General features: G+C 39.4%; 1 protein-coding gene across 1 annotated transcript in view; it reads right to left on the bottom strand.

The window, feature by feature from the left end:
• Positions 1-16,836, bottom strand: part of LOC127438903 (inaD-like protein) — a 163,299-nt gene that overhangs the window by 109,755 nt on the left and 36,708 nt on the right. Inside the window, 5 exon segments of the mRNA XM_051694807.1 lie at positions 8,326-8,458; positions 9,633-9,771; positions 11,904-12,038; positions 13,862-13,918; positions 14,267-14,346. Of these exon segments, the coding sequence (XP_051550767.1) occupies positions 8,326-8,458; positions 9,633-9,771; positions 11,904-12,038; positions 13,862-13,918; positions 14,267-14,346 (544 nt within the window).

Genomic DNA, 16,836 nt, shown 5'->3' with positions numbered 1-16,836 from the left:
CAATGACAAGATGTACGGTAAAAAAAAAGAGAGTTATATTTTGGTCTGTTTTCACCCAAATCCGACAGGATCACTTCAGAAAACATTGATTAAACTACTGGAGTCAAATGGATTACTTTAATGTTGACTTTATCTGCTTTTTAGAGCTTCACAGGTCTGGAAACCATTCACTTGCATTGAAATGACCTACAGAGCTGAAATATTCTTCTAAAAATCTTTTTTTTGTGTCCCACACATCTGAGATTGCATAAGGGTGAGTAAATGATAAGAGAATTGTAATTTTTGGGTGAAGAAATCCCTTTAAAATCTACTCCTAACTCCAAAGTGAGATATATGCCCTAGTTAAAAACCTAAACTTAAACTCCTAATCTAAAGTCTGTTAAAAAAAAGTGGGGGCAACTTCGTTATGCTGCCCCCTAAGATATCACATTGCAGTCAAATTCTAAGACAGCATCGTATGTATACTTCATAAATAAGGACATTCATTGTGACAAGTTCAGTGAAAACACAATTCCAAGATGGCGGACAAAGAAAGAAAACATTGATTATAAAAATACAGTTTCATGCAATCCTGAAAAGTGTGGATTAAAACAGTTCAGTGTGATTAAATGGACTATTTTAACCAATATGTGTGTGATGTGTATTCTTACTGTATGCTTATTAAAGTATTGCATAGCTAGCTTAGCAAAATGCTAACATCAAACTCTATGGAAATGAACAGCAGCCACGTCCAAACTACTACATTCCTGTTTGAAAATGCATTAATTTCACTATTTTTATGTTTATCATCCACATTAGAATGGTGTTTTTCCCCACCGAATACGAAGCATTTTGAAAATGCTCTCAAACCACCGCATATTTTGGATAGCGGTTATGTTAGGAAACTGTAAATGAAGTTTCAGACTGAAAAGGGTTAGCATAGCCAAAGTACTAGGTAATGTATTGTCCTCCTTTTTTGGGATGCATAAACATAGCAAAATCAATGAATTTTTAAAAGAAAAGGTATTAGTGTGGATGTGGCCTTAGAAGGCAGTATGCAGCTCACTAGGTTATGGAGCAGAGCTATAGTTCAAAAGAGCGCAACAAACTTCCTTGAAGGCCAAACAAGGCTGACATCCCACAGGAACAGCTCAAGTGTCACCGTATCAATCACATCTCTGGGGAGCTCTGCCGTAAAACTGCAATTCAACTCCAATTTGATGTCTCCAACAATATATTTCATGACCCATATGGGCTACTTTTATGTGGTGAATGACAATATAAAAGTGATTAACAAGTAGTTATTCGAGACTGAAAACTGAAGCGGAAGCACTGTCATTAGTCAGCTCATCTATCTGGCCATGAATATTTACGACCATCCATGCCAAAAGAGCGGCAGAACGGACAATGCTTGCGTTTGCATTTTTGAGACATTTAACTGAGTCTACTAGTCTTAGGAGAAGTAGCAGAAGATGATTGGGAGCAATTAAGTTCTGGTGTTGGTGGACTGTTTTAGGATATTGCTTCAGTGAAGTTAGAGTTTACTGGAACTTGGGTGAAGTTTGAAAGTTCAAATCATAAAGCTGCTAAGCCAGACCACACAGAGCAGATAGCGAAAGTCGTAGAAAGTAAAGAAGATAACACATCACATAAAACAAGTATCCAGAAACAAGTATCCAACAGCAGAGACAAAAAAAAAACAAGGGGGCTGCAGTGTGAAAACACAGTAACAACAAAATGTTATTAGTGGTGCTTGCAAAGGCAGCCATCTCTATTACTACTGCTCACACATTTGGTTAGGGGTTTTTCAAAACTCCTAAACTAAAGTATTGATCTTCAGAATGTATTAGCAAGTAACTCATCTCACACCATTTGTGCTATGAACACGAATGACACCTTAAATTGGGATTGTTGTTGAGGAAAGGGGACAAATTACTTTTCCATGCAATCAGACTCTAGCTTTTCTCCTGGTCGACGGTAAAACAGGTGAAAAGAATCCCAAAGATTTACTTTGAAAAATGTTGGCAACAGAATATGATGGAGACTTGCTTGTGGGTTCTTTGAGGGCCATTAAAACCCCTCTAGCAATCACTCAGAACTTCCAAGCAACTGCACAGCAATGCACTGGCAACTGCCCACAGCACTGGCGAGTTTTGCACAAACAAGCATTTCTCTAATTTTCCTCAGAAAAAGTAAAAAGTAGTTCATCTTTTGAGGAGCTGCAGCTTTCGATCACACACTGCTCTCTTTAAAATGAAATGTCAGGCTTTTTAGGAGGCACCAAAGAACCCCTAAGTGAAACGGATCGAGGGACCATGAAACTTCACCCAGTCATACCATGAAAGTGGGTCAGCATGCCCAGCAATTACTGCCCCCTGATTACCCAGTGAGCCACTGCTGCCCAGTAAGCAGACGAGAAGAAAAAAATAATTTTAGAGAGGAACTGAGGCCTGCTTGAAGGGAAAAAAGGAAATAAACAGACAGGAAAAAGTTGGAGAGAGGATTTGAAGTTCCACTCCAGCTGGCGCTTTAGGAGGACACAGGCTGCATTGTCCGGCTGCTGGGTTCCAGCCAAGCGTGCTTTGCTTTCCACACCCATCTCTCATCCCACATGGCCAGTGACGTCAGCAGAGCAGCTTTTATAAGAAAAAAAGCCAGGGAGCGCAGGCCAGCGGGCCATCACAGGGGGCTCCTAAGACGACAAAGCGTCACCTGGTACAGAATACAGTGAGCGATGCGAAGAAAGCAAGCAAGACGGTTCCATTTCTTATTCACGTTTCCATCCGAGTGCAAATATGATTTAGATGGCGTATAATACATGGCTCATTAGGGGTGCAGCTGTCTTCCATGTTGCAGGTGTGATTAATAATTCAGAATCCCAAAAAATGACAATCCAAGAAGCTCCTGGCTGCTCCTGCATATTACCGATGATAATTTCCACAAAACATAATTAAAACATCTACTGCAAGATACAGCAGCTAAAATTACAGCCGATTACAGCTTGAAATATTTGTACTTAAACCATTCAAGTCAATGCAAACAGTGCGCAAACCCTGTCAAGATGTTTAGCTGTAGTCTACATGACCCCACATAACATACTTTCTCTCATATAATATCTAGTTACCCCAAGAAGCATTTGGTAAAATCGAAAAAAGACAAAAAAGTAAAATTTTTACATTTGTGTACAGTATATTCACATTCAAGAAAATTCAAATATGGAAAATGAAGACACATTGCCCCAGGTTCAAAGTCTTTCTAGCAGGTCAGTCTACTGTCGGACATCTTTGGAACGCTCTCGGGAGGCTATTTCCAGTCATGCCAGTGCAGCTCCTATCTACTTGAATGAGGAATACCGAAATCTAAAAAATGGTTGGTCAAGATCACGATCAATTGTGCTTCTTTACCTCATATTACACTAAATAAATTACAATTTCCCAGCTAGTATAGCTAATGCACATGCACGTTCTCGAGTTGATTGACAGGCGATGTCTGTATCTTAAAGATGATTGGCTCTTTTAACTGTTAGGCGGGACTTCCTTTCTACATCCGTTGACCGTTGGGCGCTTAGAGCTCCTTGGTTGGGCGTTCCAATTTCTTCCATTCATTTTAATAGAAGTGGCCCGTCTCTGCTAAATAGCGTCTGCCCAGGTTTGACATGTGTTACATGATTGAACACAGCAAGTTTAAGAGAAAATGAGATTTGAGAGCTGTGGTGGAAAGAAATATTTTCAGAGTCTTATATTTTGGTCTTTTTAATTTTTTGGTTTATGAAATGCTTTTTGAAGTAAAGCAATGTAAAAACGAGAGAAGTTCATGAACCCAGGATTCATTCTCAGAATTGTAAAAGGGTTTGGAGGAATTTGAGTGTCACATGTGACTTTCTTCATTAATTTTGGTCTTTGTAAACTATTTGTTCGTACATGCCACATACTGTAAATGGCACCCTCTGTTTCCTCTAGAGGCAGTTACATGGATAAATAAAAAAAAATACAGCCCCTCAAAATGATACTAAATCAAATTAAAGTCAACTTAAATAGTGCGCCAACCCTGCCATTGTGTTTTTTTGTGATCTTCATACCACAAACCCTAATCTTTAATCCTAACTGGCTGACAAATTGGAGTGAGTGTTAGTGGCTGGACTGGATCTCCCATATTTCTTTTTTGGGTTTAGTTAAGGCAATGCACAGTGGTTGTCCACGGTCTCTTGTGTTCTCTTGGCTGGCCCTGCTGGTCGGAGGAGTTGAAATTCTTCAGCGTAGTGTCAGGTGGACAGTAAATCTGCCGTTTTGCAGGAATCATCAGTAGGCCAAGTCATCTGCTTCGCTCCTGCGCTCTGCCTCACTTTCAGTCTTGCTGAACAGAATACCAGGAACTCCAAGATGTCTCTTGCTTGTTTTTCTCTTTTAAACCTTTTTTCGTTCTCGCCGTAGTTGCCTCTTGAGGAGAACAGAGCGCCACTTCCACGATGAGCAAATGCCCACACTTGACCAAAATTAATAAAGAGTTGGGAAAGGTGAAGACGAGATGCATCAGACAATGCGGACCTGAAAATGGCAGTAAATCCCAAAACTTTACATGCCCCCATGTTTAACACCTGGATCTGAATTTTGGAAGACACTGCAGGAACTAACAGTAATTTTTTTTTAATGGCTGAAAAGCATGATGCATGTCCCTCAATAATGTGGTACAATTCAGGATGGTGTTCTGTAGTCAGTTCGGTGTGTTATTTTTCTGCGATGCCAATAAAATAGCCTTTGGTCAGTTTATGAAGCTTCAGGCCACATAATAAATAATGATAAATAAATATAATCACACTGAGATGATTTATGACTCTCCCTTAAAACATTCACTGGATGAGACTAAATGCTGTATTGATGTGCAGGTTAGGTGATTCGAACCACCAAAACTATTCAAAAATGCATTCTCTAAGATTCCTTCTCCTTGGCAAGAAGCAAAGGCCATGAATTATTTGAGACATACATTCACCACAGAGATAATACATTTGTTTCACACCCAGAGAGTTCTGCAAAGAAAACATTGTGGCTCCTTTTACATTGGTTTTCACATAAATGCATTTGATGCTTTCATGCAAAACAGCATTTCCAGATGAAAGAACCTTTGAGGAACATGATGCAGCCCAAATTCTTTAAGTTCAGTGTAATAATTGCATTGTACTAGTTTATTTTTATTGTGAATGGAGACATTTGTCTTCGAGAGGTTGTTGTAGGGCTGACAGCATACCCAAACAGAGGGTTATGTTAAGCGCCACTTAAAGTAATAAACTATATTCCCTATGGGCGGCTTACATACACCCAAAACCCACTGCGGGAGAGCTGCTCAATCATACTTTGAATTCAGCCTGGAACCGCATTATGACTTCATGCTTACACCCTAATTGTAAGCGAAGAAATCACTGTAATGACTTTTAAATGGCCTTGAGATTACAATCCTACTTTAAACTAAACCGTCACAAGCCGACCCTTCAAGATCAGGTGTTTGGCTATGAGAGAACATTCATTAATCTTCATTATCAAGATGGCTAGTACTACCCAGGGGGTCTTTCCCATTAATTCACATGTTGCCATGTCATACGTCTTACTTTGAAATCAGTGTAAAAACATGAGCCCTGACTCAAAATGACTGCACTGTCACCGTTTTGTGAACTCCCACAGTTAGGGGTGTCATTTAGGGAGGAAAAACTGCCTAGTTTCAGGCTGTCAGCATGACCGTGGACTCTCATCTATCTAGCTGTGGTTACAAGGCCTCCTTGCATTGGCGGGGACTTTGGGGTAACAATAGTCTTGCGCAGCAAGATTTTGACATGCGGCATGATCCCTGGTGATCATTGCAGCTTATTCTGGCCAAGAACCACCCACTTAGACAGGAAGACACATCATATGAAGTAACAAACTAGTTTGTTTTGTTTGTATGTGCCATTTAATTGAGAAAATGCAATCAAATAATGGTGCGATCGTCTCTGCAAACAGTTGTACACAAAACACTGGAAAAACAGCAAAAAAAATTTGACTCTGTGATAAGAAATTCAGTCCAAGTACTGTTTATTGCACAGAAATAACTCAGAAAACAAGGCCGAATATAGAGTTCTACTTGCAGGGCTCCAGACTGCGACTAAAATGGTCACAAATGCGACCAAAAATAATTGATTGTGACAATAATTTAAAATCTAGTCACCATTGGCGACTGTCGGGTTGTGTGCGTTCATTTGCGGTTTCGTCAGATATCATTTTGTGAGTTATTGAATACATCTTAAGAGCGCGCACCAGTGTGTCTTGCAAAAATTTTCAACTGTTCTGTTGTGACGAGCTCGCTACACCGCACGCAACAACAAACCCAGTGCTGTGTCTTGAATATTTAAATTAAGTTATTGTCATTCCTTTCCTTGCAAATATAACAGTAGCCAGTTGGTACGTTATAGCTGTACAGTGTGTAAACCACACTCTCCTGGCCTTAAGAGAAGCATTAGCGACCGAGGCTAGAGACCGTGACTTTATAGCCTCAGGCCCCCGTGTTTGCATTGTTTGTTATAGATAAGTAAACAGATGGGACTAGATGGAGGGGGTTCAGCTGGTGCAGAACGGAAAGACAGCGAGTTTGACCGAGGGAATGCTGCACAGGTCAATATGGCTTCCAAAAAACCCCAGGGTGCACCAACTACTCCTCCACCAGATCTGCAAAGTAAGCGTTAGTTCTTCACCCTCTTCATGACAATGATCTATGATCTAAGTTGCAGGACTGCACAATTCTTCCCCTTTTGCCGTGATAGGGATGAGACCATCTTGAATTCAAGGCGTTTTTGCAGTATTGACGCAGAGCATACAATCTGTACTTGCACAAAGCAAAACCTACCTTCATAATATCTCATAAATCTAATAAAAAGAGAAGCTTTATGAAAACAAAGGACTTTGAGTCAGCAAAACATAATATTTTTAGCACTGCAGTAAAGCCTATGGACTCTGTCATGAGTTCACTGGTCCCTCCTCCATCTTAATTTCTTCATTTATCACCGAGGAGAAGAAAGGCAGAATTTAAGGGATCACTGCCCAGGTTACCACTATTAAGCAGCAATGTAATTCTGTCCATGTCGCCATGGCCCCTATTACTCATGCTAGCCTCTGACGAGGCAACCAGCATGTCATACCATTAAAATGTGATCTCCGTTTTGAAGTTGTGCCACTACAAAGTGGTCATTTATTATGATCCTGATGAAGTTGTGAAAGCATGGGCTTCGAATCGTATGCTTTCCTTCTGCTAATACTGTTCCCTGCATGAAATCAATTGGAATCCGTTGCTGGATAGTATGAAACACAGTGTCCCATAGGAACGGAGGAGTGCAGGTCTGCATTCTAAGTGGCCTCATTACTTGATCACTTCTGATTCAGTATCAACGTGCAGTTATGTACTAACCCTGATTAGAGGGCTAATGAAGGAAGGAGGAAAGCAGCTTTTCGAACTAAGTGAGCAGAGCAAAGGGTTTGATGGTTGGCATAGGGCCAGATAAATAGTGGCGGCCCTTGTCGGAGAGGTTTCACTGCCTTATTTTGTTCGGTGTCCAATGACTTGTGACATCAACGCATGTTTCCTGTGATCAGACTTCAGCGAAGTCAAGGGGATTATTTAAACCTGTTTTCCTTTTTTATGTATTTGTAAATGTTGTGCTTTAAAACCTGGCTTTTTGCTTTAATAAATATGGCTTGAACACTTAAGCTCTGGAATTTGTTAATTTGTCCATTTATGACTGTTCTTGCAAGGCAAAACGGTACTGATTTGTCTTAAACATTCTGATAAGGGTTTGTTCTAAATGCCTAAACCAAAGTATCAAACTTATGCAATTAATTCAGCCTGAACAGCTTGAAATACAGACTCAAAACATTGTTTTGTGCTATCCATTTTTGTTTTTTGTAAACTTGATATTTTTCAATTTCCCAGTTGACTTACATACAATACAATGTTCAGCTGTACTGACGTCATCTTAACGCTTACATAGTATATTTCAATTGGACATCTTTCTTACATCTATTGGGATACTGAACTGTGATTGGTCTTGTGTTCCTTGCATATTTTTAACCATTTAACAGTGACTATGCGTTGATTCTTGTGTGTAGTCGACAGAAAACAAGACACATACTGAAAGTCAACACATACCAAAGCCTTAAACCTAAACTTACCTAAAACTTTAAACTTCATTCTTTTCCTGCTTTGCAAGCAACACTATTTCCTTCAGGACTTTTCCATCTAGTTTAAAATAATTTTTCTCAGAGAAAGCAATAAATATAAGAAGTGACTCCCAAGAAAGGAGGGGGAGCGAGATAGTGATAATTCCTTACCTGATAGTCTAGTATGCTGAAGCCAAGTCCTTGTTCTCCTTTCTCCAGTTCCAGCACCTTAACTTCTGGAGACCAGAGATCCAGCTCCCCTTCATCCTCTTCCTCCTCCTCAACCCTCTACTCTCTCAAGGCTGCTCGATTCTAGTGGGTTTCTTTCATTGTCAACCTCCCGCTGAATTGCAGATGCTTGACGGGCCTGTAAAAAAACACAAATCATGGTTAGTTTAATAAGTAGCTCCTCTCAATTCTCATTATTGACAAAGCCCAAAAGCATAAGGGGAAATAAGCAAACCTTGAACTGGTCTCTCATGCTGTCTCGTAGACTTGTATCCTTAGCCAACAGGAAGAGGTTATTCTCAATCTGAAAGAATTTTAAAAATGAGCAAACGATCATTCAATGTTAAAAACCCCTATTAAGGGGGCCTGGGTAATTCAGTGATAAAGACGCTGGCTACCACCCCTGGAGTTCGCTAGTTCGAATCCCAGGGCGTGCTGAGTGACTCCAGCCAGGTCTCCTAAGCAACCAAATTGGCCCGGTTGCTAGGGAGGGTAGAGTCACATGGGGTAACCTCCTCGTGATCGCTATAATGTGGTTCATTCTCGGTGGGGCACGTGGTGAGTTGGTTGCCGCGGTGGATGGCGTGAAGCCTCCACACACGCTATGTCTCCATGGCAACGCGCTCAACAAGCCACGTGATAAGATGCGCGGGTTGACGATCTCAGACGCGGAGGCAACTGGGATTTGTCCTCAGCCACCCGGACTGAGGCGAATCACTATGCGACCACGAGGACTTAAAAGCACATTGGGAATTGGGCATTCCAAATTGGGAGAAAAAGGGGAAAAATCCAACAAAACAAAAAAAATTGTCTAAGAAGCAGATCGTTTAAATAAGCAAATCTCTTATTTATAAGAGCCTCCAGACAAAAGCAAAGCAAACCATGTGATTCACTCTTTATCACGTGTCTCTCTTCGATATGCTGAAGTTTCAAACATAATCCAGTTATGATATTGTGATGCATTGAATTGTGACATGTTTTGCAAAGTGTATTATATTGCAATAATCAAATGTTTTGCCACTTTTACTGATATGATTGGAATAAGAAACGGAATAGTAAAATGTTCCAACAGGATTCAAACGGATTCACTCGCATAAGCACCACAGCTCAACATGGTGCAACATGCACTATGCTATGGCTCCAGACTTGTTTTCTTTTCTTTCTTCGTTCTTTTTTTTTTAGAATGGCCGCCAGCATATACTGTATGTGTTACCTGTTCCTGTAGGCTGGTTGAGGGGCTGGTTGAGCAACACTCTTCAGATTCAGGGTGATAATCGCTGCCCTCCTCAGCAAGGTGTCGGCAGCAAACGAAAGTGAAGGGAGGAGGAACCTCTCTGAGAAATGCAACAGCTTCCTGTCTGGACTTCCCATACAACTGCATCCCATTGACCTGTAAAAACAACACAACTCAAACAATGTTTCTTCTACCATTCGGCAGGACTACTAAAAATCTAGACATTTATTAACTATAACATTAAATTGGGGGGGAACTTATTAAGCATCCTATATGGGAACTTATTAAGCCTCCATCCTGTCAGTGAGACTTGGAGTTGACTAAGGGTCTGTTCCGAGACTTAGTGAGCTGCCTCGCTGTCTCCTGCCATAGGCAGCTGTCCGAAATCCTCATAAGAGACCGATTTGGAACGTTCTGCAGAGGTGGAAGCTCCGCGCATGATTCAAATTGCGCTCCTTAAGCGCAGTGCACGGGAGACTCGACTAACAAAGGATTTCAATTCAGGTGACGTGAGAGGAATGACGTGATATTCTAATGAGCATAAATATGCATTGCATAGACACACATTTTGGGTAAAATTGAAAATTTTATATCATATTAAACTGTTATATATGGATACTTTTCAGTATTGAATGGATTAGAAGTATATTTATAATCCAAATTTCTCTTGCTCCGTCCGCCATCTTGTATTTACTTTTCCAACTAGCTCATCACAGTGCATTATGGGATTGCCTATCTGGGGAAGGGTACATATGATGGTACCTTAGAATTTGGCCAAAACGAGATATCTTAGGAGGCAACATAATTATATACCTAGCTTTTGGAACAGTCTTTGCATCGGGAGCACACCTATGATGTCTTAAAATGCTTCTTCCAAAGGAAGCTCTCTAAGTTTTGGAACAGACCCAATATTACATCTCAGTGGCATCCATTGGTTCTCCTTGATTGGCATTTAATGGAGTAAGCAAGCCTGGAGCTGCTATAGCGAGTGGGGGTGGCACTTTGCCATCTGCCAAACCAGGAGGTGGCCATGGCCTCTACACATCCTTTGCCTTACAAACACTCACACCATCAGTGTACCGCTAGGATTCTATCAAGTGCCACAATCTATGCATTGACGTTGACAGTATTTCACATATATTATATTTGTAAGGCCTTTACAAATGCATTGGTCCCAGGATGGAGCCTTGAGGTACACCACATGGATAACCCACTTCCCCTGCAGCCCTGCAAACTTTCCTTGCTTAAAGGAATAGTTCACCCAAAAATTATTTAGTTCCATCAAAAGTAAGTGAATAACAGCTTACAATTTTAGTTTGTTCCTCACACAAAACTATCTAAATATGGTATGATTTCTGAAGACTATAGAAGAGTTGTATGGACCACTTTTATGATACATTCACTGTGTTTTTGCGTCCTTTGTAAACTTGAAAGCCTCTGTCCCAATTCATTGTAATTGCATGGAAAAGAGCGACCAGTATAATTGACCCCTTACACAGCCAGTGGTGAATTAGGTCGATTTCCACCAGAATTAAGCAGTGAAATTCTACCAAACATTTTGTGTCATCAATTTATATTAATGAATGTAAATTTATAACATTATTCATTGTGTTATACTACCCTGGTATTTATTTAGAAATAGTCAACACTGCTGTGATGGGGTTTCAAATAAAGTTGCTGAGGGAGTTAATTTGGCATCTTTCCATTATCTGATTGCCATAATCCACCGCTCTCTTTTTTTGGAAACATAATTTTTCTTTCACTGTTGGAGCAAACAGGAATGCAAAATCAGTATTTGCTTTGCTTGACCATTTCCTCTATATAAGTTTACCCCACTATAGTTCACTTCCGCATTCCAAACACGGAAATGTAAAAAGGGTCCTTTGTTCAAAATGTTCATTTTTGGGTGAACTACATTTGTCAACAGCAACAGGCTGAAAGCACCAGATCAGGAGGGTGGGGGAAGAGTAGAGGGAAGTGGACAGGAAGCAAGGCCAGTGGGGAGGTTAGGGTAGGGGACAGCCATGCAGATGGCCTCGGTCAGACTCAGGAGCCCTCCTGCTAGAACATCCATGCGCCAGCAGCAACAGCAGCAGCAAGCCTTCCTGGAGACCTGGTGCTGGCAGGACGCAAAGGTCAGTCTTATTAAAGCTCACCAAAGCAAGTCGAGAGCAAAACTGGCCAAATCCTGGGAGCCCATCTAACCATAATGCCAAATAGAGAGGGGGCATGGGATGACACCCATAGCTACTAAGTATGCAGGTTACTGTGCTTGAAAATGGGTTTACCTCCAGAAGTTCATCCTCTGGTCGAAGTATCCCATGTTTTGCAACTGGGCCCTCAGGAGCTACTGTAGAGATGTAGTGATGTCCGTTGAAAGAGTCTAGTTCCACGCCCAAGCGCATTGTGTGTATTGGGAGAATCTGTAGAGACATTGTTTCATGGTTAGGCAGAGACACGTTTGCTTTGTGGTCACTATAGGGATTAGGGGTGGGCAGTAGGGCAAAATATTAGATAACAGTAGGGATATCAATTTTCAGACATTTTCATAATCTATTGTAGTGGAAATTAACAATCAATTAATCGATTAATTGTTAAAATTTATATCGCAATACGCATGTGGAGGACTCTAAATAATATGTACATGTAGCCTATTGTTTAAATATAATTTAAATGATTACATTTAAGAAATGCAAGTATTGGAATTTTACTTTAAAATATTCTTAATTCAGTGTATTTAAATACACTTAGATTATGTTTAGGTCAAATATGGGAATTTTTTAATTACTGTTAATGAAATAGGCTACTGTTAGTAATAACTTCTATCTTAAAATACTTAAGATATATAACTTGTATACATATTTGAGTTCCTTTAAACTTCACATTGTGGATCATGGGATATTTAGGATCTTTTGACTTCTTTTTTTATTAGAAATTAAGTAAAATCATAACACGCTGCATAAACACAGTACATAACATAGGCTACTGCTTATCTGGTGATAGTGTGACATCAGCTGAATGTACCTTCATGCTTTCCCGGGCGATCGCTGACGTAATTGTAGGTTGGGATGAAACATGGTCAACAGTGTCTGTTGTCATGTTATACTTAAACACACTATCACGGTGTGTGCAGAAAACTTTCATGTTAATTTATAGAGAAACGCTCCAACATTGTTTACACTGAGCCCGCTTCATCTCATCAAAATGTGAAAATTCCCTATTATTTATAGGTTTTCCGTGACTGTGGAAACCCGGGCTAACTCTTCCGATCCTGGTATTTTTGCTGGTTATTAGCAAATGTAGTAATGGCCATTTTTTGATAATTCAGCAAATTAAATACTTCACAAATGAAAGGCACTTCTACACCTTTACTTGTTTTCTCTTTTTATTTGGAACTTGTTAGATTCAAACTAAAAGATAAGATTATTTATAAATAAATTAATCATAAAAGAGCTTCACATTATGTAACACTTCAGTTATAAGCAACAACAACAAAGCACACAAAGCAGTGCCAGAAATTAACTTTTTTTTGTTAAGGGGCAATATTTGTCCCTGAGTTTAACTTTCATGGGGATTTTACCTTTAAGAGGGTAACCATTTAAAACAAACTGTCTCACTTGTTGACTTTATTAACAAATTAATTATTCATTAAAACAAATTCTATGATTGAGACTATTACCTCTTTACCCAAAAATTAAATCAGCATCAACTCATATTTTATGTTGTAACTACGACGACAACAGAATAATAAGAACTATATAAAAAGCTTCACATAAAAAATACTTTTTCCCCCACATTTAGAATTTCTGTGGCATTTTTATAATTTTTTGTGGCATTTGTGCCCTGAGCCCCCCTTAATTTCCAAACCTGGCAAAAAGTCAAACTAATATTCTAAAACTTTGTTATTTGTATAGTTCTGGCTCCAAATGCAATGTGCAATGTTTCCCAGTAACTGTAAACACCTTAATTCTGCTTCATGTTACAACCTTTAATAACTTGTTTTGCATTGTTATTTTTGGCTTGTTTGTGACACGTCCTGCTCTTTATTTTCACACTACTCCATCACTCCTGCATGTAAATAACATGAATATATATACAAATATCCAGTACAAATACATCTAATCGCAGTATAAATGGTACAGCAAAATCTGTATGTTTATAGAGTGTAGTACGAAAATAAAAAAAAAAGCTCAAAAAGTCAGCAGATTACATCTGGGCCTGATTATAATTGACGTTTCTATGTTACCTTGGAGTACTTCTGCAAATCAACCTCATCCTCTATTACCGGATTCAGCACAACAACCTAAGAAAAACATATAAAACACATAAACCCAAAAGAAATCATTCAATCAACATATCCCAATGTGATGACCTAAAAGTAGACGTCACACTCCCCTTATAGTAAATAAACCCAAACATCACTGTGTCAGCCTATGAGCTCATGTTTATATGGTGTGTAAAATATGTCTTAAAAATCCAATAGAAGTCAACCGAGGCAATCTACAGCCAGATTTAGCCACTCGATCGAACATCTCTTATCACAGCGTGCGTAAGTGCCGGCCGTTCTTGCTGATGTGCAGTTTGCCTCATGTTTAATTGAGACCCGCACTTAGCATCTGTTAACTTTTCTTCCCCTTTGTATTTTGCTTACCATAACATCGTAATGCGGGGCGAGAGCCTGCTCCCATTTAGCACGAAGCTCCATCTCCGTCAGCGCGGCCAGCTCTTGGGCTACAACACACACATACACACACCATAATGAGAGCAGCGTTTAAAGTCAATTACCGCCATTTGGGTGCCCACTGTCCGTGACAGAGTGAGTGGAAACGTATGACATTAATGTCAGGTGCTGCATACTAGTGCGGGATTGATGTTGGGCTGATGGATGAATATAATCAGAGGGTAAGAGTGAGCCCGAGGGCAAGAGTTGAGAGAGGAGTCAGCAGTGATACTGCAGAAAATGACAATGGGACACAAGGGAACAGTACCGGCTGAGGCAAATAAATGGGTAGAAGAGCTTTTATGGGCACTTGTGATCCTTAAAATGAAAGCTCGCCCTAACTATGAAAATCCTCCATTTGCGTTCCATGAAAGACATCAAGTCATATGGGTTGGGAACAACATAAGTGTGAGTAAACGATGACAGGATTTAAATTTTAGGCTAAACTATCCCTTTAAGCACCTCCTTTTTGCAGACCTAAAAAAAAAAGAGTTTCAGGCCCTATTTTGTACTTTATTCATGGAAAGTGCCAGCAACTTGTACTCAATAGCAGGTTACTGTAAAAAGTGAAGTCGGTGAGTCTTGAAGAGCTGATTAAATTAGCATTTCTAACACCTCACTCACAACACCATTCATCATGAATGTTGGGCTACATTAATATAGCAATGCATCGCTTTTAGACGTGGGACATCAAAGCCCAGCCAACATCTGTAGCCCAGGTGCGGTACAGTGGAAAAAAACGGAGAACAGGGGAAAAGCTGATCACTGGGCAATGGCTTGTTATGTTTATGCATCAGGAATAACTCACAGTCTCCCACTGCTACCACTGAGAACAAATAGCCACCCCCTTTCCAACTGTCACTCAACATTTAATAGCGGATATCACATGGGAAACTTTACGACAGACTCACAAAACCCCCTAAAATGAAGTGAATATTCACATCTCAGGTTTTACATGGCACTTCCTGTGGTTTTTAACTGCTGCCAGTATTTCTGGAGTATTTCTGGACTATAATTATACCAACGTGGACCAATTGTCAGTGTCAATGCAACTAAGAGTGCCAGCTGTCTAGTTTTGCAATGATTTTAAAGGGATAGTTCTTTTAAAATAAAAATTCTGCAATCTTTTACTCACGCTCATGTCGTTTCAAACCCGGTTGACTTTCATTATTCTGTGGAACAGAGGACTACGCTGGTCACTTTTTCTATGTATTTTCATGTTTTGAGCGCTCTATTCCAAATCTTATGAAGCCAAATGATAGCTTTACGTGAGAAACTTTGACATGCACCCTCACTCATCTGATTTATAAATGAATCATTCTTGTGAGTCGGATCTATTACAATAAATCATAAATTCAGTTCACAAAACCAGTTTGAATGATTCAGGATGAGTTCAACGCTCACTGGTGGGGAAGATTATCAGTAAATAATTACTTAAATTTCAAACCGTTTCTGAAACAAACCTATCATACGACTTCTAAAGTCTTGTAATATGAAACACAAGTCTTATGGACCAATTCTGAGATGCTTTTCCATCCTTTCAGAATCTTTAAAAGCTCAAATTTTGATTTATTAATAAATGCATAGAAAACAGAGACAAGCACAGTCTTAGAAATATCTCCCTTTGTGTTCCACGATTGAATGAAAGTCATATTGACTTTGAACAACATGAGTAAATTGGGTAAATTATCCCTTTGGAGGATTTTTCAAGGGTTCAATACAAGTTAAGCTCAATCGACAGCATTTGTGCCATAATACTGATTACCATAATTTTGACTTGCTCCTCATTTTCTTTATATAAAGCAAGAAATCTGGATTAAAGTGGGGTACTTATAATGGAAGTGAATGGGGCCAATCTGTAAATGTTAAAATACTCACTGTTTCAAAAGTATAGCCATAACACATAAACAACATGTGTTTTAACATGATTTTAGAGTGAAAAAAATCACTTACTAACCTTTTCTGTGTAAATTTATAGCCAATTTTACAACTTCGTTGCCATGACGCTGTAATATCAACAAACCCTAAAATGCAAAAACTGTAAAAAATGACCATTTAAACAACTTTACAACTCAAGGGTTTTGGGATTTAGGGTTTTGACATAAAAATTAATGTTAGTGCTTTTATAAAATGATTAGCTTCATATTTCTGCCTTTAAACCCTCCAAAATCGGCCCCATTGTAAGTGCCTCACTGTAACCTCAATTTTTGCTTTTTTAAAGAGAAGGAAGGATGAGATGAAAAATGTTTTTGTGGTATTCAAAATTATACCACAAATGCTGTCAATTGATCTTAACTTGTACTGAACCCAGAATATTCCTTTAATGGTTCAGAAAGTGTTGGTGTGACAAATCCAAATCCCAGCAAAGCCTTGAGCAACTACTCCTTGGTGAGTTGTCCACATTGTTGTTTTTCTCAACTAGGCCTGAAACTTTTTCTAGAGACTTTAAACTTTACACTGCACTTCCAGGGTAGTTATCTTTAAAATCGTAGGGTGAAATT

Source organism: Myxocyprinus asiaticus, chromosome 50 (genome assembly GCF_019703515.2).
Source record: "Myxocyprinus asiaticus isolate MX2 ecotype Aquarium Trade chromosome 50, UBuf_Myxa_2, whole genome shotgun sequence".
Lineage (NCBI taxonomy): Eukaryota > Metazoa > Chordata > Actinopteri > Cypriniformes > Catostomidae > Myxocyprinus > Myxocyprinus asiaticus.
This window is presented reverse-complemented; position numbering and strand designations above follow the sequence as displayed.